General features: G+C 48.8%; 1 protein-coding gene across 1 annotated transcript in view; it reads left to right on the top strand.

Moving 5' to 3' along the window:
- Nucleotides 1-2380: 2380 nt before the first annotated feature.
- The window catches only part of ADAMTS7 (ADAM metallopeptidase with thrombospondin type 1 motif 7), a 48839-nt gene continuing 27130 nt past the window's right edge, over nucleotides 2381-24089 (top strand). The window contains exons 1-13 of the mRNA XM_048955815.1: nucleotides 2381-2492; nucleotides 3117-3469; nucleotides 6571-6742; nucleotides 10133-10329; nucleotides 12015-12098; nucleotides 12904-13028; nucleotides 14109-14258; nucleotides 15341-15484; nucleotides 19401-19545; nucleotides 19715-19807; nucleotides 20298-20443; nucleotides 23315-23484; nucleotides 23806-23939. Of these exons, the coding sequence (XP_048811772.1) occupies nucleotides 2411-2492; nucleotides 3117-3469; nucleotides 6571-6742; nucleotides 10133-10329; nucleotides 12015-12098; nucleotides 12904-13028; nucleotides 14109-14258; nucleotides 15341-15484; nucleotides 19401-19545; nucleotides 19715-19807; nucleotides 20298-20443; nucleotides 23315-23484; nucleotides 23806-23939 (1995 nt within the window). The 5' untranslated portion in view covers nucleotides 2381-2410. The remainder of the gene's footprint in view (nucleotides 2493-3116; nucleotides 3470-6570; nucleotides 6743-10132; nucleotides 10330-12014; nucleotides 12099-12903; nucleotides 13029-14108; nucleotides 14259-15340; nucleotides 15485-19400; nucleotides 19546-19714; nucleotides 19808-20297; nucleotides 20444-23314; nucleotides 23485-23805; nucleotides 23940-24089) is intronic.

The raw sequence follows: 24089 nt of genomic DNA, 5'->3' as shown, positions 1-24089 counted from the left end.
AGAATAAAAAATTGAAAGAGATCTTTAATGGAGATGCTTGTTCCAGGTGCTGGTGAGCAATGCTGATTTGGAAATCAACAAAAACAGTTTAAAGTCTTCTTTCTTCTTTTCTTTTCCTCAGTTTCCTAGGTGAAATTTGACAAGACCTGTTTTCTGAACTGCGTTGTCAGTTCCTGCTGCTCTGCGGCTCCTCCGCGCCGCCAGGGGGCGCAATGCGGTTGCTTGGCGCGCAGCACGTTCCTCACAGCGCCTCGCGCCACAAGGGCGCGAAGCGGGACCCTCGAGTCTGGAGGGCTCTTACCGGGACTAACGGTCTCTTACCGAGCCTTACCAGCCCGCAGCCCGGTCACAGCGGACCGGGGCAGTCCGCAGCCCTTCCGGGGCTCATTGGAGCGGGCGGTGGTATATAAAGTGCCCATCGCAGCTCGCTCTGTGGAGCCCTCGCACCTCAGTGCAGCCTCACGCGGGGCGGGGCAGCGCTCACAGAGCCGGGCTGCTGTGGTGGCTGCGCCTGCTCGCAGCTCGCAGCTCGGCCTGCCCGGATTTCCGCGGGCTTTGTGCCGTTGGTGGGGCTGGCAGGCACAGCACGGTGGAGCAGCTGTGTGATGGATGCAGCCGAATGCTCATCGGTGTTGTTCTGTAAAAATAGTGCTTGTTGCTATTCTGCCGCATCTCTGTTTTCGTGTTTTAACATCACTTCAGAAAAAGAAAAAAAATCCTACCCAGGCCAACAGAAGGTGAAAACATCTGGGAAGCGACAGGGTTTTCAGTATAGTCTGGGAATACAGGGCATCCTCCAAACTGCCACGTTTTCTGAAGAGATAAGAAAGCATTTGGAGTTTCTCCATGGACTTCCTGCATGCAGTTTAGAACATGGATGTTGGGAGAGCTTTAGAAATGCATTGCAGGAGGACCGGCTGTATGGATAATACAGCTTTTCTTTGTACTGCAGGCTCTGATATCAGCCCACGCCATTTCTGTGGCTTCCCACCAGCAGCCAGCACGGCGAAGCACAGCACTGGGGCAGCACCGCCCCGGGATGCAGAGGAGCTGAGAACAGCCCAGCCTGGGCAGAGGCAGGATCCTCTCCAGCACAGCAGTGTAAGTGCTGTGGGTCAATGCCCCTGCTCTGCGTATCCGTATCAAGAGGCAGAAGCAGCCTCGCTCTCTTCTTTCCCTTTGGCAGAACTGCTGTAAACACTGCATCAGTGGCACAGCAGTCACTGGGTGAGCGTACTGCCTTACTGGAATTTGCCCAGAGCCATTCAAGAGCAATTGTTTTTCAAATGATGGGATGCTTTAAAATTTAATTGCATTCTTCTTTGTCGCTTGCAGAAGATGTAAATTTTGGCAAGTCAGACATGAACTTAGTGGTACATCCACTGTACTGTGTGTGCCCAGATTGCCACATGAGAGCACAGCAGTGAGGCAGCATCCAGCTGGCCCAAAGTGTCAGACACTGACCTGGGTTTTGTCCTGTATAAAATATTTTATATAAAATATTTCTGTGGTGTTTTACTGTTGAATTTGGCATAGAAATGCAGAGTTCTGAGCAGGAATTGCTTCATTTAAAAAAATGTCAGAGAGCTCCACATAACCAAAGCTGGAACACCCTATCATTATAAACCCATTAAACCTCACTCACAAGTAATCTTTCCGATCCTACTTATCTGAAACTAAACACTTGGTTTTGCTGTTCTTTAAACATTTTAGCCTAATGGCTTAAATAGATAGAGCTAGGTGCTGAGGTCCTGACAGGCACAGGGAACAGGGAACAGGCAAGGGAAGTGATATAACATGCTCCGTTAGCAAGTCCTGTATTTAGTGAGGAAGGGACTATAATTTCCTGCAGCCTTTGTGCTCTGCCAAGGAGTTATTTAAATAAAACAAAATCATCCACGCGTTGTATTTCCCATTCTTTTTATCATGAAAAAAACAAAACAAAACAAAAAAACAATCGGAAAAGACAGAGATGTAAAAAGGGAAAGACTCTGGCCTCGTGTTTCTACTGGGGAAAATGGCAGCTGAAATAAAGCATTAACAAAGTGTCTTTCATTGGCGTTTGTGCAGATGTGCTGTGAAACTGAAGGGAGGCAGCGGTTTCACAGAGGAGCCAAAACCACGCACCTTCCCGGTACGAAGAGATGATTTAGAGCAAATTTGCGTTTTTTCCTCCGAGATCTGAAGCTCACCACCGAACGCTATTGCTTTCCACTCCTCGAAGAAGCGGGTTGCCCGTGTTGAACGAAGTGTCCCCGCACACGGTGGCCGCGCGGGGTCACTCCCGAGCTGTGCCGGCAGCCGCGGGGCAGCGGCGGGGCCGGGCCGGGGAGAGCGGCGGCGGCGGCGGGGCGGCCCCGCGGGCCGGGAGACGCTCAGTGCCCGGCCCGGCCCGGCCCTGCCCGCACCCATGTCGGCTCCGGGACGGCTCCTGCTCCTGGCCGCCGCGCTGGCCGCGGGCGTGCAGCGGAGCGGCGGCGCCGAGCAGCCAGGTGAGCGCGGGGATGCGTGCGGGGATGGCCGCGGGTGCGGAGCTGCGGCCGGAGAGCTGGCCCCGGGGCTGCCCGGGTTCCCCGGCTCACTGCAGGCTCTCTCGATGCTCTCGGACCGGAGCGCGGCAGCGGCTGGCTGTAGGAGCGTTGCGACCCTCTGAGGCCGGGGAGGTGCTTTACCACCAGAAATCTCCAGCACGGTTTCCAGGCACCGTTTCAGATTATTTATTTATTTATTTATTTATTTATTTATTTACTTTGCTGCAATGACTGTAATTAAAGAGTGGGAATGTGTGCATGGAAACTGGGACTGGCTCCCAGCTGTGCTGTGGTGGTCCTTGGTCAGAGCAGAGCACCGTGACTAATATTTGTGGGATCAGCTACAAGCAGTAGCCCGTGGGAGAAGGTGAGGATGCGCTGTCAGAGGGCAGAGGCGAGGTGAAGCAGCCCAGACAATGCATGTACTTTGCAGGTACTGGGAACTGGCAGTAGGCACAGCTACCAGATCCAGCACACATCTGGGTAACTGACCCCAGTGAGCTGTCTTGGGAGTTCAGCAGCCAGCTCAAGCAGTAGGAGGAAAGATTGATTGTAAAGCTAACCACAGGAACCCTCTTTTTGCAGAGTCTGCTCTGTGGTCCTCCAGCAGCGACATCGTTCATCCAGTCAAGGTTGACGAGAGCGGATCCTTTCTGTCCTACGACTTGTCCCACCGAGCCCTTCACAGAAGGTCTCTTTCCTCCAAGAACAAGTTTCTTGCTTTCTATGAACTGCATTACAAAGGACAACCTCTGAAATTCAACCTGAGCCTTAACGTCAACCTCCTCACCCCTGGGTTTGTCAGTGAGAGGCGGTACGGGGGAATCGCCGATGCCAAGATCCAGTCCCACACGTATAACTCCTGCCACATGATCGGGGAGGTCCGGAGCCGGACGCTGAAGGGAGGCCTGGCTGCGCTCAGTACGTGTGATGGGCTGGTGAGTATCAGGGTTCTTAACCGACAGGGAAATAGCAGAAGCTGTGTGAAATCCTTTTTTCTTTGGAAGGTACTGGCAAAATTCCTCCTGATAGCAGTGGAGTCAAGATGTCATTGTGTAGGTTTGATGCTGCTTCAGATGACCTGACTGTAAATTTCCCATGGATTCCAGTAGTTTGGGAACTCTTGGGACTGTGTTTACTTGTGCTTGTGTCCGAATTCCCAAAGAGCAATTCCCATATGGCCTTCATCTTCTGGTACATAAATATAGGATTATGAGAAACTCATCTGAAAGCGTAGTTGATCGAAGCCTGGAGATGATGAAATATCTCACGATAATGAAATACTGTTTCATGATCATGTGGTTCATGTGTAGTGAAATCTCTTTTCACTAAAAGTGAGCATCAGCTGTCTTATTCCACGGCCAGTATTTTCAAAGGCAATAGGGACATTTAAGAAGGTAGGTTTTGCTGAAAGCCAAAGTCATTATCACTAGTAAGACTGTGGTGTAGGCACTTAGGAAGGCAAATTCATGTCTTTAGCATAAATTTGCATGTCTGCACTAGCTTGCATCTGGCTGGCACAGGTACTGGGTCCCCGCAAGGTTTAAAATCTCTCAGAGATTTGCAGAATCATTACGGTGTAACTTCATAACTCACATGATGCACAGACACTCCTCAAGTAGGGGTGTCTGCCTCAAGAGGGGGTTCTGCTTCATGTGGTGACCCTGCACAGAGCTGGCACGCACACGGGGTACAGGGCTGCTGCTGCTGCAAGTAGAAATTAGCAGTAGTCCTCATGCCCCACGTCTCTGCATTTGCAGGGCTGGTAATTCCTTGCCCTGGCTTCCTGTGTGCTTCTCTCTGAGTCCCAGCAGGTCCTCTGGCTGCTGCAGGTGGCTTCAGTTCAGCTGAGGGCTGTGTTTGTGTTTCAAGCTTCCTGTGTTTAAAGAAAAGCAGTATGTGTCTGTATGTTGAGCTGGCCTGCTAAAGCATAATGGTTTGTAAATTGGAGGTGTGCGCAGGCCACGCGAATCACAAATCTGAGCACACAGCTGTGCTGCTGGATGCAGCAGGAGCTCACACCTTCCCTGTGATGGGCAGGAGCTGAGGCACATACCTGGGGCTGTTCCCCATGCCGGTTCTGAGCCAGGATTTCAAGTTCAAAAAGTAGATGGTGCAGATGGAGTGGACATGGGAGGGATGCTCAGTGTATCCAAAAGCTCAGAAGAGTTGGCTCTGGCAGCATAGCATGGAGAAGGTCATGAAAAATGCCGTGCGCATCCTGGGAGGTGTCAAAGTTGCTCTTTTCCCACCAGATTTAACAGCATCTGAGGGTATTCAGCACCTTGCACTTCATAGCTCGCTGAGTTGGGGGGTCAGATCATTTTATTTGCACTTTCACTGTCAGTTCAGCAGCTGGGGTTCTGCCAGTGAGGTTTGAGGTCTGAAGGAAGCCTGCCGAAGGGCTTGAGAAGGGTGAGCAGCTTAGCCCAGAGCTGGGTACTGCACTCATACTACTCTAATGCTGCCTTTGCATTAACTTCCTCCATGGCTTTGGGCAGTTTTTTCCATCTGGAAAGCTGGGTCTGTAATAACTCCTGTTTTCAGGGTGCTAAAGGAACTGGTTAATGGGATTAACATCTCTTTGTGACTGAACTATGGATGGGAGAAAAAATAATACTCATTAAGTAATTCATTTTCTGCGTAACGTGTCATCTGGAAACACCTTTTTTATGATGGAGAATCACATAATTAAGGCCTGTAAAATGGGTTGGAAATGAACAATATCATATAAATGCTGTAGGTGTGTATCATTTGTTAAGGAGCAGAAAAAACTGTTAGCTCACAAAAGGCATCAGCACAATGCTGCCTGCAGCCAATAACCTGAGTGGTGAGAAAACTTCAGCCTTAAGTTGCTTCAGAGCTTTCCTGCTTGGTCTTAAAATAACCAGAGCTTTTTGTCAGATGCTAAACCAGAGGAAAATGCACTGACAGTGTGCTTGTGTCTCATATAATGATCAGAGAAAGTAAAGTGTGTCACTGAGCTCTGTTACAGTGAATTACTCACACACACCTGGTAATTGTGCTAGGGTTACAGGGTGTAAACAAGGAACTCATTGCTGGTGTGGGATAATCTAGTTCTGGAGGCTACAGAAGCATATTGCATTTGTACACAGCGGCAATATCTTGCATTTCAAGGCCAGCATTGCTTTGTTAGAAGCACTCTCTGCCTCTGAGCTGTAAAGCACAGATGGGCTGTCCCAAAATTCCTGTTGAAATAAGTCGCATAGCGCCTCAAAGGGACACGTTCCTCCCTTGTTCCTCCCTGTGCAGCAGCTGGTCCAGCACTTGTTAGATATGTAGCATGGGATAATTATTCCTTCTTTAACAACCATACCTGCCTTTGAGATCAGTTTCTGAGTAAGGCTTCACCTTTCTTAGAAGGCTGTTGGAAGACTTTAGACTCCTTCTGTCAAGGATTCTAAAATGAAGCATAGTGCTGAATCTGGGTTGTGCTCTCCTGTGCGTAACGTTGTCAGCTCAGTTTCACCTTCTGCTGCCTGCTCCTCTTGTTACAGCCTGTTGTGCATCAGTGTCAGGGAGGCAGGAGCAGGGATGTCAGTGTCATGAGCAGTGGTGGGCCATGACACATGAGGTGCAGTGAGATTAGCGGAGCGTTTTAAACAGACCTTCCTGCAGACAGCAGAGCCCTCAGCATTCCCACAGAACCTCTGTGGGGCAGAATGCTGCCCTTGCAGGGCAGGCTTAACGGGGCAGCGATCTCTGCTCCAGCTGCAGAACCCAGCCCAGGAGCTCCTGGTTGCTGGGGGTGAAGCTGCCCAATCCAAGAGCTTCTCGTTCGGCAAATGCAGGTGCGTTTGTGTAACTGTTCCTGAGATGCAGTCTGGGGCTCTGCGATCCCAGGTGAGTCCATAACAACGTGTCACAGCTGGGCCAGGACCGGCTCAAAATACCCATAAGAACAGCCTCTTTAGAGAAGACATGTTTCTGCCTGGAACATCTTGCAAATCTCTCCCCTCCTGATATTCATACTAGGTGCGGACAGCTTCATGATTGCATCTCTGTCTCTCCCTGCTAGAAAGGTGTGTTTCGGCTCATGGACGAGGACTATTTCATTGAACCAGTAGCCGCCAGCTTTCCCGAGGATGCAGCAGCACAGCCCCACAGGGTGTACAAACGCCATGCTCCTGAGCACCCGGGAGAGCGAGAGAGAAAGCAGCCAGCAGCATGGGCAGCCTGCGGTGTGCAAGGTATTTCTCCTCTCGTACCTCTCACGATGAACGGCTAGATCCTAGAATTCATAATTTGGGTTCTGTAATTTGAAGTACACGGTGAGAAGATAAAGGAATCAGTGCCAATCCTTAGTCTTCTAAGGTGCTCAGCAGAAATGCTTATCTTAAAATCTGGGAGTGTTCAGCTCCTGTGATGCGATCTCAGCACCCAGCTTTTAGCTTGAAGGACACTGAGGTGAATGCTCTGATTTTTGGAAGTTGCTGTGCTGGTTCCCTCCCTTTGCCACTTCTCTGTCTGGAAAGGAAATGCTCAGAGCACTGAGACACAGCTGAGCTGTGGTTTTGTGGTGGTTTCTGTGGGTGGTGGGCATGCTGGGCCCATTTGGTAAGTGTCTGCCAGCTGGCTTTGGGTTCCTTGCTGCAGGATGGCCAAATTTCTGAAAGTGTAGGCAAACGGTGGTTTCCACAAGCGTTTTTATTATGGGAAGGCTGACCACTGGTTCAAATTGTAAGTCGGGAAAATTTGCTTGCTTAGCAGCAGGCAAAAGTTCTCTGACATTCATGTGTGGAGCCCACAAGTCACAAGAATTACGGCAGTTTTTTTTTCTCCTGCCAATTTTCCTGTATTTGCTTATGTTTCTCACATGCATGCTGAACCTCAGGCCTCTCATTCATCTTTTCCTCCCGAGCCTGCTGCAAGCATCCTGTGATGTGGAGACTGAATATTTGTTTTTGATTCCTTGCAAACATCAGTTTGTGACTTGCCAGAAGCTTGGACTTTTGGAGTAAAATGTGATTTCCATGAGCTAAACACCACAATTCCCATTTACGCCAGTGAATCCAGGTTGTCACCATGGCCCTTCTGCCCAGCAGAATTATTTTATGGCAGATTAAATGCTTTCTGTATCCATAGCACCCTGCTGTACCAGTGTCGAGGAGCTAGCCGTCCAAGGCTGCCAAGGCTGCTCTCCCTGCTGCTTTTTGGAGAGGTAGAAAATCAGCAGTTTTTTGTGCCCCCCCCCCCCCCCCCCCCCCCCCTCAGGGCGTTTGTGTGGGGTCTCTGTTGGACAGTGATCTCTTTGCTTTCCTCCTGAGCTCCAGGGAGAGGGCTGGCCTTTCCTGGAAAAGGCAGGCAGTGGTGGCTCAGATGGACAGCGCTGAGAGCTGATCTGGGAGGTACAGCTGTCTGTGCTTCTTGCAGGGTATTTTTTGCTGGAGCAGATCAAAGGCTGCATTGCACAAGCAGAGGATCATGGGCTGCAGTTCTGGCTCTAGGAGGGAGAGAGCATGATGCTCAGAGAAGGAAGTTCGAAGTCTTTTCCATGATAAAATCCCAGGGCTAGTCATAAACTGGTTGACACTGTTCTCAGTGAAGAACAATCAGTGCTTTGGGCAGCCTAGCTGCTGGAGTGTGAACCCACATCCCCAAGGGCTGGTACAGCTACACTGAGGTTTGTGTTGCCCTTGTTATTTTGGAGCTAGTTTAACTCTGCCTAGCTGAGAATTGAATGTCTGCCTGCAGTAAAATCGTGTAATAGGCAGGTATTTGCCTTAGGAAGAAATCCTGGGGGCAAGAGAAACAGCAAAGGTACATTTCTACCCACCAGTCTGGAGCAGGTCTCGAGCATGAGATGAGTCACTCACCTCAGAGCTGGGGCAGCATCCCCGCAGCTCAGCAGTGCCTGCAGCTGGGAGCGCCGGCCTCCCACGCCAAGCCAGCAGCTCTAGGCTAGGATCTCTGCAGCTTTCAGAGCTGTGAAGCACAGATCTGTGTGCAGCTGTGACAGACAGACACAAGACAGGGAAATTGGAAAGATGGGATGCTTTACTTTGCCAGTCTGAATATTTGAAGTTGCATCTTCCAGTCAGTGTCTTACTAACTCCCTAGAGCTTCCCCAAACCCTTTTATTCTATAATCATGTTATCTTCAGGCATTCTTCTTTTAATCGAAATGAATAAACTGATAAGAGTAATAATGCTTCCTTCTAGACTTTGAAGCCTGTTGCTCTGTAAATGAATTTCCCTAGGTATGGTGTGGCCAGTGTGTAATATAGCTGAATCTCCATTTGAATCCAGAGCAGCAGTGTGGACATGATGTATGTGCCCTGGAAAGGGAGCTGAAAGTCTACAGGATTTGTATTACCTCAAGTCTTTCACCATCTACTGATGTATTGCTGGTTTTCTTTGCAAATGATTGCACACAGCCAGGCGGTGTTTGATCAGCCTGGTATTCAGTTCCTGTCGATGTCTTGTGCTGCATATTGTGAGCCTGTATGTACAGCTGGGCAAGTGTGTGAGGGATCTTGAGGGGAAATGCCATACAGACCCTGCCAGGTAGCCAGGGAGCTGTGTGCACCGTGCTCTGCATCCCGCATGGAAGCTCAGCAGCAAAGGACACAATGAAAACAAACTCCAAGGAAGCTGTTGTGATTAAACTGTCACAGTGGTATTAGCAATCCATCAAATTATTCAGATACTTAGGATTTTTCAGGCTGGGGCATAAAGTACAGCTAAAGAACACTATAGTCCATAAAATGTAAAAGTTCACTGTTAATGAAGTAAGGCAGAGCCCATAGAAACTGGTCATAAAAGCATTTCCCACTGTGTGTGATGTGGTTTGTAAAGCCTTTGCCCAACTTGGGGCTGACCCTGACCTTGATCTTGGAGCAGCGTCACAGGAAAAGTCTCGACATGAGAATTCCCAGTTTCTGGTGTGCATTGGCAGCATCCAAGCTCTCCTCTGGCGTCGTGTGTCTTTTCAGCCCAGTGAATGTCCTCCTTGTTTCTCTGGGGATGAGCAGCACAGAAACCCAGAATTCAGTCTTCATGTGGCCAAGGAAATCTCTGTGCAGCCCTGCGGGTGTTTCAGTCTCATCCAGGACAGCGATGATCTTTGGGATTTGGCTCAGGACGTCCAGTTTCCAGGGCATGGAGTTTATGGTGTTGGGGAACTGTCTTTCCCAGCAAAATAAAAATGTTTGATTGTACTCAGCAGAGCTGAGCCACTGCTGTAGTTTCCGTACAGTTCATGGTCAGGCCTCTCTCCATGTTTGCCTATAAATTAACATGTTGGTACAGGACGCAAGTGCTCGGCTCCAGGAGGCTGCATGCTCCTCACAAAATATTTCAGACCCTGTTTCCCTTCGAGAATTTACTTCAAAGGATTTTTTTTCTTTCTCGCTAATGCTGCTGTACAGTGTTGTGAAGTCACAGTTTTCATCTTTCACTGAATTTTTGAGCAGAAAGCACAGCAAATATGTGAGTAAGTTATGAGTCTGAGTGAGAGTCCTCTTGATCAACACCAACAGATTGTTTAATTAAAAAAAAAAGGCATCTTGAAGGTATTTTACCAGTGCTGCAGATTTTTTACACAAAAATGAGTCTTTTTTTCTCCCTTTAATTTCTCAGAATCTCAGGAAAGCCTAGAGAAGTCTGAGAAGCGGAGGGAAAGATGGGAACAGAAACAATACAGGAAGAGAAGAATAAAGCAGCGTTCCATCAGCAAGGAGAAGTGGGTGGAAACACTGGTGGTGGCAGACACCAAGATGATAGAATACCATGGCAGTGAGAACATCGAGAAGTACGTGCTGACTGTGATGAACATGGTGAGTCCTAATTTTCTCAGCTGCAGAGCTGCCAGGTCCCTGGAGATGCAGCTGATGAGACATAAGGGCCACTGGGCTTGCCACAGCTCATTCCTGGTGAGACCTCAGCAAATCTCTCACCAAACAGGCTGTTCCCACCCTCACGTTTGCTCTGCTGCATTGTTCAGTCCATCTGCTTCAGGAGGGTGGTTTGCTGTGAGCGAGCCCTAGGCCAAAGTCTTGGTGCAGATGGGAGCAGCTCTCAGGCTGCATCAGTTTCACTTTCCACATGGGGCTCGAGGGCTGTTCCCTTTCCTTTCTCACCGAGGGTGGTTAACGTGGCCTGCCAGGCAGATACTGCAAGAGCAGGACTCCTCCTCCCATACCTACTGCTTCAGGACAGAGAGGGGGCAGGTGCTGCCCGTGGCCACAGCATCACCACCACTGCTCTCTCCGGTCAGGCAAGCAGGCTGCTTGGGTGGGGAGGTGCAGCTGAAGTTGAAACCACTCTGAAGCCTGCACTGGGGCCACCCACAGCCCCCTGCTTGATAAGGAGGCCACCTCACAGGAAAAGACCTGTATGGATGTGAGAGTTCTGGCTCAGGCTTCCTTGATCTCAGTGCTGGCAGTGCCAATAAGAGACACCCACAAAGGGAGCGCTGCAGGGCAGCTGCCATCGTGTTTTTCATCTCAGTTCCAAATGCTGCAGAGCCAGTGCCAGCCTGCCAGCGATGGCTGAGTGCACTAGTCTGGTTGGCAGAAATGTGAATGGCTTTCCTGGGAAGGTGCCACTGAGGGCAGCCGAGGGAAGGAGTAGAGCATAGATCTAGACTGTAGCTGAGCTGTTTTCCTGGCACTAAACCATGGGAGTATTTAGAGGTAAAACTTACAGGCAGGTTTTGAAAGCTAACTACTACTTGCATTGAAATTCCTCGGGTTTTCATTCTGCTCCTTAAACTCAGACTTTTCTGGAGGCATTGACTCATAACGAGGTGGTATGATGTGTTAATGAACTGACCTTGGACATCTGGAGTACCACTCTTAATGTTGCCTGGAGTCACAGAATCAGACTGGTTTAAGGTGAGAAGGGAATCCTGGAAGTGACCTGGCCCAGCCCCTGCTCATGCCAGGCCACCTTGAGCAGGACCACATCCAGGGTCATGTGTGAAGTCTCCTGGTGGTCTTGAAAATGCAGGGAGGTTTTGCTGAAGCCATAAGACAGGTAGATAAGTCAATGTGAGTTGGTATAATCTGTTTGCTCTCCAGCTGTTTCGGTAGCATCTGTTTGCATTTCAGAAGAGGTGTAGTTGATGGCTGTAAGAGAGGGTGGGATTGGGTAGAGGACCTCAGGGTAGCATCCTGGATTTCCCAGTGTTGGTGAAGACACTGGGAGAGCGCTTTTGAGGTGTTTAACACGTCTGTTAGGGAGTGAAAGTGGAGGTGGTCCCCCAGGCATTTCTGGTTGAGTTTCAGTGTGCTACATAGATTATATCAGTTTCCATTGTATTATGAATGCTTTAATCTGGGTCTACATCTGGTCTTGTCTTTTAGTTTTGGGAATTCCCCAACATGTTGAGATGTTGTCGACAACCTTCAGTAGCTTCCCTTTAAGCTCATGTTGCCTTGCAAATGTACTTACCAGAAGAACTGTCACAGGGCAAGATGTTTGTTTTGGGCTTTATTTAGTTGACTTTTGTGCTTTGCAGGTGGCGGGGCTGTTCCACCACGCCAGCATTGGGAACCCCATCAACATTGCTATAGTGCGACTCATCCTGCTGGAGAATGAAGAGGTGAAAAGAAAACAAAATGACTCACACTTCCATTCTGGTAGCAAATTGGGATGCACAGAGAGCTGGCCTTGAAAGCCTGTAAACTCTCTCATACACATTTTCCATGGATGGACTGTGTAAGATTAATACAGATTCCCATGCTTTACTTCCTAGTCTTCTGCATGGGCTGCAGGTCTGGTAAAGTTGGGAGGGTTATATGTCAGAGGAGCTGCAGGTCATGATTCTTATAATGATTTGTAATTTAGGCACTGTGGTAGTTGGTAGGACCTTTCCTTTCATCCTGTGACTGATGGGATGGTAGCCGGTACCACTGGCACTCAGCCTGTGGCAGCATCCCTTCAGACGTGGGGCAGGCGAGGCTCCAAGTCGAAGCTGCAAGGAATGGCCCGGCAGAGGCTGAGCAGCTGAAGCTCGTGGTGTCCCAGGAGCATTGCCTGCTGGTAGCACCAGCGGAAGCTGCGAGTTGGTGGTTGTTTGTGTTTCCCAGCTGCAGCAGTCGCTGCTCAGTCTGGCTGTGCAGCTGCATCCTTCACTAAAGCACATCGCCCTGGATGGAGTATTTTCCTGCAGCGTTTCTTAACCCCTGATCTCAGATGACTTCATGGTTCAGTTGAATCATTGATGGAAATAAACGACTATATTCTCATCCAGCCTACGGCTTCCAAAACGCAGAGCAATTCCATCTAGATGGCAGTTACTCCTGATCTTACTCTGATGGGACAGAGATCAGATCCTCTGCACTGCATCCTAAAAACCAAACAGATCCAGTAACAGTATGACAACTGACTTTTAATTGTGTTGGCAGGAGGATCTGAAAATCTCCCACCATGCAGACAACACCTTGAAAAGCTTTTGCAAATGGCAGAAGAGCATTAATGTGAAAGGAGATTCCCATCCCTTGCATCATGATGTTGCAGTCCTGCTCACAAGGTATTGTGTCCTGGTTTTATGCTGTAGGTTTTACTCCACCACCTAGAAACTCCTCCTGTGGCAGTAGGCAGGTGGGACACAGGCTGCACACACTGCACAGGCAGTATGCTAGCTGCATACTTTAGTGGAAGCTGTTTAAATCTCACTCTCTGTACCTCAGCCCTGTTTGGAAGCCTGCATATTCAATATATAACTTGAAATCTGAAAGTGGTCTGGCTCTAGTGGCTGGAACTGATGTCAGACCTCAGTTTTAAACCTGGAAACTGCTCTCAGTTTACCAGTAGTTGGAGTTTCCAAACCAGATTTTCACTGTGGCCCTATTGGGAAGCCCTAGAATGGGTGTGCCTTGCAGCAGATGTACACAGGATCAGCTCTCCATTTTCTCTTGTAGATGAATTCCAGGATTTGTAAAGGAGGCTCAGAGCAGGCCCTCACCTCCCGTGTAGCTGGGTGGAATTCTTGTCTCTGGCCAAATTTATATACCTTGCAGTCAGAATGTGGTTTGATGGTTTCATGCTGCAGCAGCTTGAATGTTGGCAGTATCATGGTTGTTTGTGCAGTGATTCACAACCCACAACAGTTTTATCTTCCTTAGAAAATTTGCTTTGTAGTAGAAATAAGGCACTTAAGGGCACGTACTTTAATGGAGTTGTTCTTCCTGGGTGGCTGGAGCTCCCCTGCCCTAGACCACAACACCACTGGGATGTACTTCCCCAAGAAATGTAGTAATTGCTTAATTATTCCCAGCATCAACTTTATTTATACAATAGAATAAACGTAGCCAGTCTGGCTTGCAGTTTCCATTAATCAGGCTTTCTAATAAGCTGGGGATATTGAAAGAGTAAAGGGGAAAGGAAGAGTCGTAAATCCTTCTGTGTGGAAAGACATTTGGATGTCTCCATTCTTGCTTCTGTTTGGCCAGTGTTTGCTGGCCTTAGAGGCTTCCTGTTAGACTGGGACCACGGGGCAGGAGGGGCTTACTTTGAGGCAGCTGTCCTCACTCAGTTTCACATCACCCTTTGGATCTTACTGTCTTCAACCTTCTTTTTACTGTGTGTGTGTTGTTTTCAATCGCCCAAGGAAGGACATCTGCGCAGCAATGAACAGACCCTGTGAGACCCTGGGTCTGTCCCACGTGGCGGGGATGTGCCAGCCCCACAGGAGCTGCAACATCAATGAGGACACAGGGCTGCCCCTGGCCTTCACTGTGGCCCACGAGCTTGGACACAGGTACCCTGCCTTCCTTCTCCTTTCTGACCCCGTCCTCTGTATGGCTTAGTCAGGACCTGACAAGGGACAGATAAGAGGTGGAAGGACGTTGCTGAGAGTTCCCTGAATCTCAGGGAATGTACCCTGAGAAGCTGTTTCAGAGTTCGGCTTTTGGTTGCGCTGGATTCAAGGAACCCTTCACACATGACACATTTGTGCACCCATGTTGCTGATACTAAAAGCTGTTGAGAGGATTGTTCACTGAGAGGTTTTAAAATAGAGTCTACGTATAGCATCAGAGACAGGATTTTTCTGATCTTGATTTCAACTGAACTTGAGAAAATCATTTGTACATCATAGTCTGTATCTTTCTACAGTAAAAGCCTGTAACCAGCCAGTTTAATTAAACTGATTTTGTTCAATATTCTCATTACTTTGTTATTGGCTGAGTTGCCAGTAAGAGAGCTGAAGTAAAACTCCAGCATAAAGTTTGTACATTGGGAAAAATTTCATGTAATGATTACACATTTTGAATTCATAGATCTTTTCAGTTAAATGCTAACCTCCATGCTCTCTGCATGAAGCACAGTCCATTGGCTTCGTCACTTCAAAGTAGTGACAAAAAGTCATTTGTTTACTCCAGGGCAATGAGCCTTAAGCTTGTGGGGCTGTTCCCCTGCTGGCTTATGTTCCCTGCTCGTAGTGTTGCAGCACACAGGGACTGGACAGAGCCCTGAGCACAGCCGTGTTTCTCAGCTTACTGAGTGGCCTTTTGTTTGCCACTGCTGGGCATGGGAGCTCATCAAGGGCATGGTGTTCTCTTACCTGTGGAGCAACAGAATCCCACCTGAGCCCTTGCAAGATCCGTGCTGAGAGGATGTCTGGCTCTCCTTGTCCGTAACATATGGGACAAAGCTTGTGACAGCATCTGTGGTCCCACTGGAATTTCCCAGATAGCTAAGTGCTCCCTGTTAATTAATGTGTCTCCATAAAGTTGCAAATGCTTGTAGTGTCTGGTATAGTGTGTCAGAAAGCAGAGAAGCTGCGCGGTTGTAGCAGGCGTGTGGCTCACCTCTCCTTTGTGGGACTGTGCTCTTACACAGTTTTGGGATTCAGCATGATGGAAGCAGCAATGACTGTGAGCCAGTTGGGAAAAGACCTTTCATCATGTCTCCACAGCTCCTGTATGACACGTCCCCGCTCACCTGGTCCCGCTGCAGCCGGGAGTACATCACACGGTTCCTCGAGTAAGTCCTTGCTGCTTCTTCTCATTCGTTTGCATCGGTGCTCGGGGCTGAGCTGGCTGCATGAGTTGTGGCTGGGTTGAGCTTTGGGGTCTGCAAGATACTTTCTGGCCTCAGAAGTTACCCTTGACTCGATGGTATTTCTAATTTGCTCTTTTGGCTCAGTCCTTGCTGTATGTGAATGCAAAAGCACCTTTGTGCAGGGACACAGTGGTTGTTGTTTGAATAAATAAAGCCAGAGCATTTTTCTTCATTGACTTAGCTGGTGGGATTTCCAAAGCACGGTTGCCCCAGCAGCAGAACGCTGGAGCTGGCTGTGCTCCTTTCTGCCCCATTGTCAGCCACATGTTGCTTGCACCAGCCTAACAGATAAGTGTGCAGTTGGAAGCACATTACTGTGTCCAGGCTGCTGAGCAGAAGGAGCAATTTTCCATAGCACATGGGATTTGTACCTCTTACTGCACCCCTGATCTTGCTTTCCACTCCTCCTAGCAGCAAGGTTCTGCCTGGGGCAAACGTGATGTTTGCCTAGAGATGGGAGGCACCATGTGAGGAGATGAGATCAAGCCAGATTCTTTCATGCATTTGTTTATTTTTAGTGCCCTGTGGCTGTTGTTATTAAATTCTTAGGAATGTGGCCCAAGACTTATATTTGTCAGCCAGTCTCTAGCACCAGAGGGATGTTTTCCTTTCTTGCCACGAGAAGATTAGGAAACAGTGAGAGCATCTTTAAGAAACAGCAATAGAAAAGCTCTGGCTACAGCCAGTGTGTTTGTGAGGGGCTGGGAGCTTCATATTAGGAATACTGGGTGGTGCTGAGCTCCCATTTCTAAATTCCAGCCAGTGGCCTAAAACATGGGCTTGGCTCCAGCTAGAGTGAATTATTGTTGATTTGTGGCTTTCAGCGGAATGAGTCTTTCTTGCTCCACAGAGCTCTTGGCCTTTTCTTTTTAACCTTTGTTTTGAGATGTAGCATTTCCTGCTGGCAGTAACCTTGGGCTGCCATTAGCCCAGGGAAGAAGCAGACCATCTGGCTGCCTGTCCAGTGATGTTTTCATCTCTTTGCTCCACTCCCAGAAGGGGCAGCTCTTTCTTGAGGAGTGGAGCAGAGTTCAGCAGGCACCTCTCAGCATCTGTGACATCCCAGAGGCGAAGGAGAGGCCTGCTGCGAGCACAGACATGAGTGCATTTTAATACAGTGTTGGCAGGAGAATGGGAAGGAATGAGCCAAAAAATGAGACCCTCCTGACCTGGGATTGTTAGATGTGCTTGGAACAGACTCATGTCAAAAAAAAACCAACACAACACTCTCAGATTATGGTTATTGTTTTACAAAACAGAGTGAACACTGGTGAGCGTTTAAGAATCAGAAAATGATTTGTGTCTCTGATGGCAGCACAGCTCCAGTGCTGTGGTCATGCACAGGGCTCTGTGATCTTCGAGGCAGCGGCTTTGGGTGGGAAGAAGCTGAAGGGCCTCTCTTCTCTGCATCCCTCACCTTGATGTGAGCTCTTTCAAGCCTGGCTGGTGGAAGAATTATGTATCTCATAATGCTCTGCAAAGACCATGAATATGCAGTGGTGTGGATAAGCCTGCCTTCATCCCACAGGTGCTGATTGTCATGTTTCCCTTCAGTCTTTCCTTCTCTAGACAAGACAATTCATTTCTCAGCCTGTTTTTGCAGAGCTGAAGGTCTTCCTCCATCACCTTGTCATGGGCTCTTTCTAGCTGACCCCCACCACTTGGAGCCTGGCTGGTCTGCTCCTGCAGCACCCACTACTGCCCCTGCTCAGCCACTAGCACCAGCTCTTCTACAGCACTGCTCTTCTCCAGTCATTCCAACTCCTCTGTTTGTGCAGCTGATTCCTCCCAAGTTTAAATCCTTGCCTTTGTTTTTATTGAATTCAGTCCTGTTTTTTTGGATCCTTCTTCCAGTTCTGCAAGAGCTTTTGGAATTTTAATCCTGCTTGTGAGCGTATTTGCAGATCCTCCCAGCCCACTGGCGTATGGGGATCTAATCAACATCTATCTATTCCGTCACGCACTCTTTAATGAGCAGACTGAAATAGGCAAATGCAAAGCAGACCCCTGTGAATTTTTACTGCTGTGTGGGTCACTGTACATCCCTTCAAAGCCAGATTAAACTCATGCCAATTCTTGCTGGCTCAGTTAAGTTTATTTTGCAAAATCTGGAGGCCAGTTGAAGATATCAGTAGGACAGCTGTAAAGTGGTTCATGAAGAAATAAATTTTGAGCATAACTCTGGAGATCTAAACTATCCCATATGGGGACTGCAGAGATCTCCTGTAAACTGAGGCAAGACAAAAAGTGCCTTCAGAGAACAGAGGGCTCTGGGCATTTTTGGGGTGGTGTCAGGCCCCATATGCTGTTGCCAGAATAGATGATTGTGGATTAATCCAAAGGAGTAGCACTTCCATTCATGCAGCTAGAGCAGGAGTCCAGTGCTTAAGCTTTGACTTTCCCAGCAAAGATGTAATCATTTCTAATTTTAGACAACATACGCTTCTTAAGTGAGTTCTGTCAGTGTGCAAAGAAAATCCACTGGAGTTGCAGTGCAGGGACTTTGCTGTAGGCCTGAAACAGGCTTATAGCTTGAGGCTGGACATGATACTGCATGCAGCTGCATAATTCACACCTAATTCAGCCCAGCTCAGGCCTGAATCACCCACAGCAGTCCTCCTCTCCAGGGGGCCAGAGGGAAGGCAGGATGCTCTCACTGCTGGACTTGGAAAGTGAGACTTTCCAGCTCATGGGCTGCTGAAAGCAATGTGATTTTTTTCAATGGAGAAATTGCTTATAAAAACTATATATGTGGTATATTAAGGAGCTGTGTTCCCACTGGCTGTTTCTAGCCAAGCACGGGGCTGGCAGGTGCCTGGAGAGGACCTCTCCAATGCAGGATGTGAGAGGGGTGCTTGCTGTGACTCCCAGCCCCATTCACTGCTGCTCCTGAGCTGGGCTGTTTTGCCAGCTTGGGTTAGGAAGGAATCCTGTTCCACATTAATTTAGACCTGTTCCCAATCACAACAAGCTGCAGTAATCTAATCTGCTCAGAAACTCACGCTGGAGACTTTGCTTTGCTGGAAACGTGTTAGTTTAAATCAACACTGTAAGCTAAACTAGTGACAATTTCTTGTGTGTTTGGGAAGTATCATAGCAAAACCACTCACAGCAGAGCAAGCCAGCCAGGATCATCCATCTTGGCTTCCCAGCAGCCTGGCAGTGGGCCACGGGTTGTCTTGGCTGAGCTTCATGCTCAGTTTTAATATCTCTTTCTAAAAACATGCTGTCCAGCACAGTCTGAGCACTGTTTGTAGCAGCAGATATGAGAGCGAGTGAGTTTTGCTGCTGACAATCTACTCTGTTTTTATTAGCAGGGCATTGACACTAGAGCTGAAGAGTCCACAGGGACGTTTTGGGGTTGGCCTGGTGTATGAACGCGAGGACAGCATCTGCTTCTCAGCAGTGCAGTGTTTGTTCAGTGAAACCCTTCACCTTGAGTAGTGAAACTGGGGACTGGACCCTGGGCTGAAGGCTTTGCTGATGACTTGATTGCAAAGCTAAAACCCAGGAGATTGGTCCCAGGCAAAGCAACACTTTGGCTGTTCGTCATGGAGTTCCAGGATGTGTTGGAGTGTCAGAGGATAGGTGGGCTGCAGTTGCAGACATCAGATCGCCCAACTCAGAAATTGGATAAGTGCATGCAGAGATCCACATGCTGGAGCAGGTGCAGGGTTTGTTGGAGAGCCACGGTGGTGCCAGCTATAGAATGAAAGTCAGGATTTTGGGATGAAACACTGATGAGATGCTTGGTTCCTCTGGTGGCAGCTGCAGCAGGGTGCATGGGACCTGCCTGCACCAGCCGGGCAGTGACACTGCCTTGTCACCTCTCTTTCAGCCGGGGCTGGGGGCTGTGCCTGGATGACCCCCCTGCTCAGGAGGTGCTGGACTTCCCCCTGGTGCCCCCGGGCGTCCTCTATGATGTGAGCCACCAGTGCCGCCTGCAGTATGGTGCCTACTCCACCTTCTGTGATGACATGGATGTAAGCCAGAGTCCCCCCTCCCAACGTAGCATGGACTCATACAGCTCTGAGGGTTCTTTGGGGGAGTGGGGGCTTTGCATGGGACGATCTTCTCCCTGTGAGTAAAATCTCTACCAGTGTGTTGGCTCTGCAGTAACCCCGTCCTGTGTGGTAAATGTTTCTTCTGCAGAGTGTCTGCAACACACTGTGGTGCACAGTGGGGACCACGTGCCATTCCAAGCTGGATGCTGCTGTTGATGGGACAACATGTGGGGAGAACAAGGTAAGAAGGAGCAGTCTCATTTGCAGGTGTAGAGATTCTTTATCCTGTATGTAAGAGATGATTTTTTGCTGGCAAAGTGCTAAACCTGGCATTTTGCAAACTCCAGCACGTGGACAAGGATCACCTTGATGGCCTCACTCCAGCCAAATGTTGGTGGTGAGAGATTAAATTCAGGGAAATCAAGATGTCCCTAAAAAGATGAAACCTGCAGTTTGAATGGAAGCGGAAGCTTGCAGGGTCGTGTCCAGGGGTCTGTTCCCTCACACAAGTCCTCAGACAGCCTTATATACCTGAATTTCTCATTGCACAGAGCTGAACTTGTTCTGTGCTCAGCTGACCTCCAGTCACCCTGGAGTGGGTGTAGCATGGGTTTGCACAGGGCAATATGAGCGCTGGTCTTTAGCGCTCCCCGAAGGTAGAGCTCTCTAAGTAAAGGTTTATTAGTGCGTCTTTATCTTGGTTTCTCTTCTTCTGGCCTGTCCCTTTGCAGTGGTGCTTCAATGGTGAGTGTGTGCCCGTGGGTTACCGTCCTGATGCTATCAATGGCAGCTGGGGGCCCTGGAGCTCATGGGCTGCCTGCTCGCGGAGCTGCGGTGCGGGTGTGCAGAGCGCCGAGAGGCAGTGCAGCAACCCCACGTAAGTGCATGTGTGCTTTCCTGGGTTTGTTCAGCCAGTGTGTGTACGAAAGTAGCCCAAGGTTTCCTGATGGCTCCCTAAAGCAGGGGCCATCGCCTGGCATGTCTGGTCCTACCCATGTCTGTACTGGACAGCAGAGGACTGCTGCCATTATGCGGTTATCTTTCTGAACAAGATGCCTTTGAAACACCACAGACGATTCATTTCATGGGGTTATCCAGCTATCTGGGTGATGGCAGGCTCTGGAGGGGCAGAGCTGGCTCCGTCTGCTTCCATGCACAAGTGCTGCTGCGCCAGGCAGACAGAGAGCACTGGAATGTGATTTCAACAAAGAGTAAAGACTCCACGCTTGTAGCTGTTACACATATCTGGTGTCTTTTAATGACCAAAAAGAAAAATAGACTTTTTGTGGTTCTGACTCACTCTCATTTTGAAAACACTCACTGCTGCTTATCAACTGTTTTCTCCCTGGGAGTGATTTCTAAGCAAGCTGAATGAGCTGCCGTAGTGGGGGACGCTCACTGCTCCCCAACCGAGGAGCAGCATTATGCATGCCGTGACCGCTGTGCTGACCCATCTGTCCTCCAGATGCCTCCCTCCTTGCCCAATTGCTATTGTATTGGATTCACACAAAGGCCCCCAACTCGTCCAAGTGTCACAGTGCCTCGTAACAGGGAGAGAAAGGGGCTTTGTGAGCAATTTTCCAGTGGCAGTCATTTTTCAATGGCTTAAGAAGATTTGAAAACTAAGAGGGAATCTCTCTAATGAGCCCAGATGTTCTTTCTGCCTAACTTCTTTGGGTGCATTGTTTTTAACACATACTATTGAACTGTTTAAAGAATAGCTGTGTAATCTCAGTGCTAGGTCAAGAGCTAGGTTTGTGTTTGACATGAGTTTTGTGACAGAAATGCAATTGTAGTTTATGGAGTGTTCCAAACACAGCTGCAGGCATGTTGGAGAGCAAACATTGTAAAAGCAGCAGAATTTCCCTGGGCAGTTGTTTGCTTTGGCCACGGTAGGTAAATCTTCAGCTTTGCCTTTTGGATGAAGGGAACAAATGTGTGCTCTGGTCCTTCCTCCCTCAGGCGTTTCCTAAGAAAAAGGTGTGTAAACACAACTGTAAAATAATAATTAATTATGCTCCTTGTGCCACTCTAAACTGATCAGGGAAAAAGTAGTTTTCATAAGGTCATGGGGATGTGGGATGCAGAAACTGCAAGTGACCAAAACAACCTGGCAGCAACCTGGTGAAACAGCAAGTGTTAAGAATCAGTGGCAGTATCTTGAGAGCCTGTTGGCATCCAAGAAAAGTCTGTTGTTGCTTTTTAAGTCCCTCTCACTTTATAAACGTTGGAAAGAATGATGTATTTTTAAAACTACTTTCCAAAGTAAGTAAGAATTTATCACCTTGTGTATACAGTGTTTCTGGCTGTTTCTGTCATTTAGGAATCACCAGCATGAAAAATCTAAAGCCTGAAGAAATGTGTTTCCTCTCAAGAGATGCCTTATGAGATTTCTTCATTCTGGGCAAGAATTCATCCTAGACCCATCCACAAGTCCCCCAGTTCTTGCTGGGTTGCATTACACTGTAGAAACATCCAGGTCATCCAGCACAGGAAGCAAGACTGAGTGGGCCAGGGGAGGTTGTCAGAAGTCCTGGAACTGTGGCACTTGCCATTTGATCAGGAGCTCTGTCTTGTTGGCCATTCAGCCCTGGTGTCCCTGCTTGGATCACCAACCCAGTCACAATCAGTCTGAGTTGCAGTTCTTCCAGATGAGACCGAGATTAGCTGGGAGGTGGCGAAGAAAGGGAGAGGACATCTGGAAGGTAGTTTGGAGATGTGTTTGAAAAGCACCATCAGAGCATCCCCCCAACAGAAGCCTTTCAGGTGCTACCTTAAAACAGCTGCATCTCACTCAAAAGAAAAACCAAGTCTGGTAGTGGAAAGCTGGTTCTTGTGCGTAAGAGGTACTTCGCAGGGATGCTTTTGGAGAGAATAAAAGCAGCTGGGCTAGCTAAGCAATGCCTTCCAAGTCATGTAATTTTAGAGTTGAAAGTGATGTTTTAAGCCCCTGGGGAAGGGTCCAGCCTGTTTCATCTCCCAAAGCAGTTGCTTTCACACTGTGGGCAAGCAGAGTAGGAGCAGTGCTTGTTCCATTGCCCAGAGCGTAGGAGTGTCCAGCAGCGAAATGGCTTTGGACACGAACGCTACTTGTCACACCAGTTTTTATCGGTTCATAATCCAGGCCTGTAGAGTTGGCCATAGTTGCAGCATTAAGGAAGCACTGTCAGGAGGGACAAGATGCTAGAGGAGCTGTGGACCTCCAGCACCTTCACAAGAGATCTGCAAAAATAACTGCTTCACATCTCTCTTTTCACTTGGGTTGATCCTTTCTGAAACAAATGGGTGCCCTGGTACCAACAAATCCAGACCCCCTTCTTGCAGTGCCTTAGCCTGACCACTGCAATGGTGTGCTAATGGCTGAGAGCAAGAAAGCAGATCTGGTCAGGAGCAAACTCAGACTGTGTTAGGCACCTCTCCTTGTCCAGGAGAAGAGAAATGAAAAAAATAAAACAGCAACTGGACCAAAGCCATCTGTGCTTGGAATTCTGTCATCCTCCACCACCTGGGGAGCTGCTGTCACCGTATCTTTGTTGTGCATTGCAGCCATATCTTTGCTGCAATGTCCAAGGCCTTTGTGCAGAGCTTGTGTCCTCTGTCCAGAAAGAAACTGAGGAGCAAGGACGTGGATGATGCTCTCTGTGCATTGCAGAAGCTTGCTCTGTAGGTTAGGGTTTATTACTATTAGAAGGGAGTTTCCCCACCTAGGCTCTATGTGTTTATTTTCTTTTTTCCCTCCTGCAAACAGGCCAAAGTATGGGGGCAGGTACTGCCTGGGAGAGCGGAAACGATTCCGGATCTGCAACATCAAGCCCTGTCCTCCCAACAAGCCGTCCTTCCGCCAGGTCCAGTGCAGCCAGTTCAACCCCATGCTTTACAAGGGGAAGCTTTACAAGTGGACACCAGTGCCTAACAACAGTGAGTGCACAGCCTGCAGCCAGGCCTCTCCTGCAGCCCTCACGGAGAGCCTGAGACAGATTCTTGCAATGGCTTGATCTTGCTGGAGCTGCCTGTAAAAGTTTTGCCTTCCCTTTCTGCCGCACTTGCAGCGTATTTATGTGTATTTTAAATTATGGCTGGGTTTGCAGGATTAATTTTTATTGTCAGAGGTGGTTACAAGGAGAGAAGGTGATCCCTGCCTGTGTGAGCCCAGGGCAACACTGCTGCAGAAAAGCAGGCGAATGTAGGCGTGCACACCCCAGCTCCTGGGGTTCAGTTTCTGTCTCTTTGGCTTCCCAGTTAACCCCTGTGAGCTGCACTGCCGGCCAGAGGACGAATACTTTGCAGAAAAGCTGAGGGACGCCGTCATCGATGGGACCCCGTGCTATGAAATGAACTCCAGCCGGGACATGTGCATCAACGGCATCTGCAAGGTACGTCTGCTGATGAGGGCGGGCTGGGAGCGGCCCTGTGTGCCAGGAGCTGCAGGCTGGGGCAGGGGCAGTTGTCAAGGCTCTGCCCGATGTCCTGAACGTATCACCTGATCCATTTTAGTACTATTTTTGTGTATGGAAATGAGGGAG

This window comes from Lagopus muta, chromosome 10, assembly GCF_023343835.1.
Source record: "Lagopus muta isolate bLagMut1 chromosome 10, bLagMut1 primary, whole genome shotgun sequence".
Lineage (NCBI taxonomy): Eukaryota > Metazoa > Chordata > Aves > Galliformes > Phasianidae > Lagopus > Lagopus muta.
This window is presented reverse-complemented; position numbering and strand designations above follow the sequence as displayed.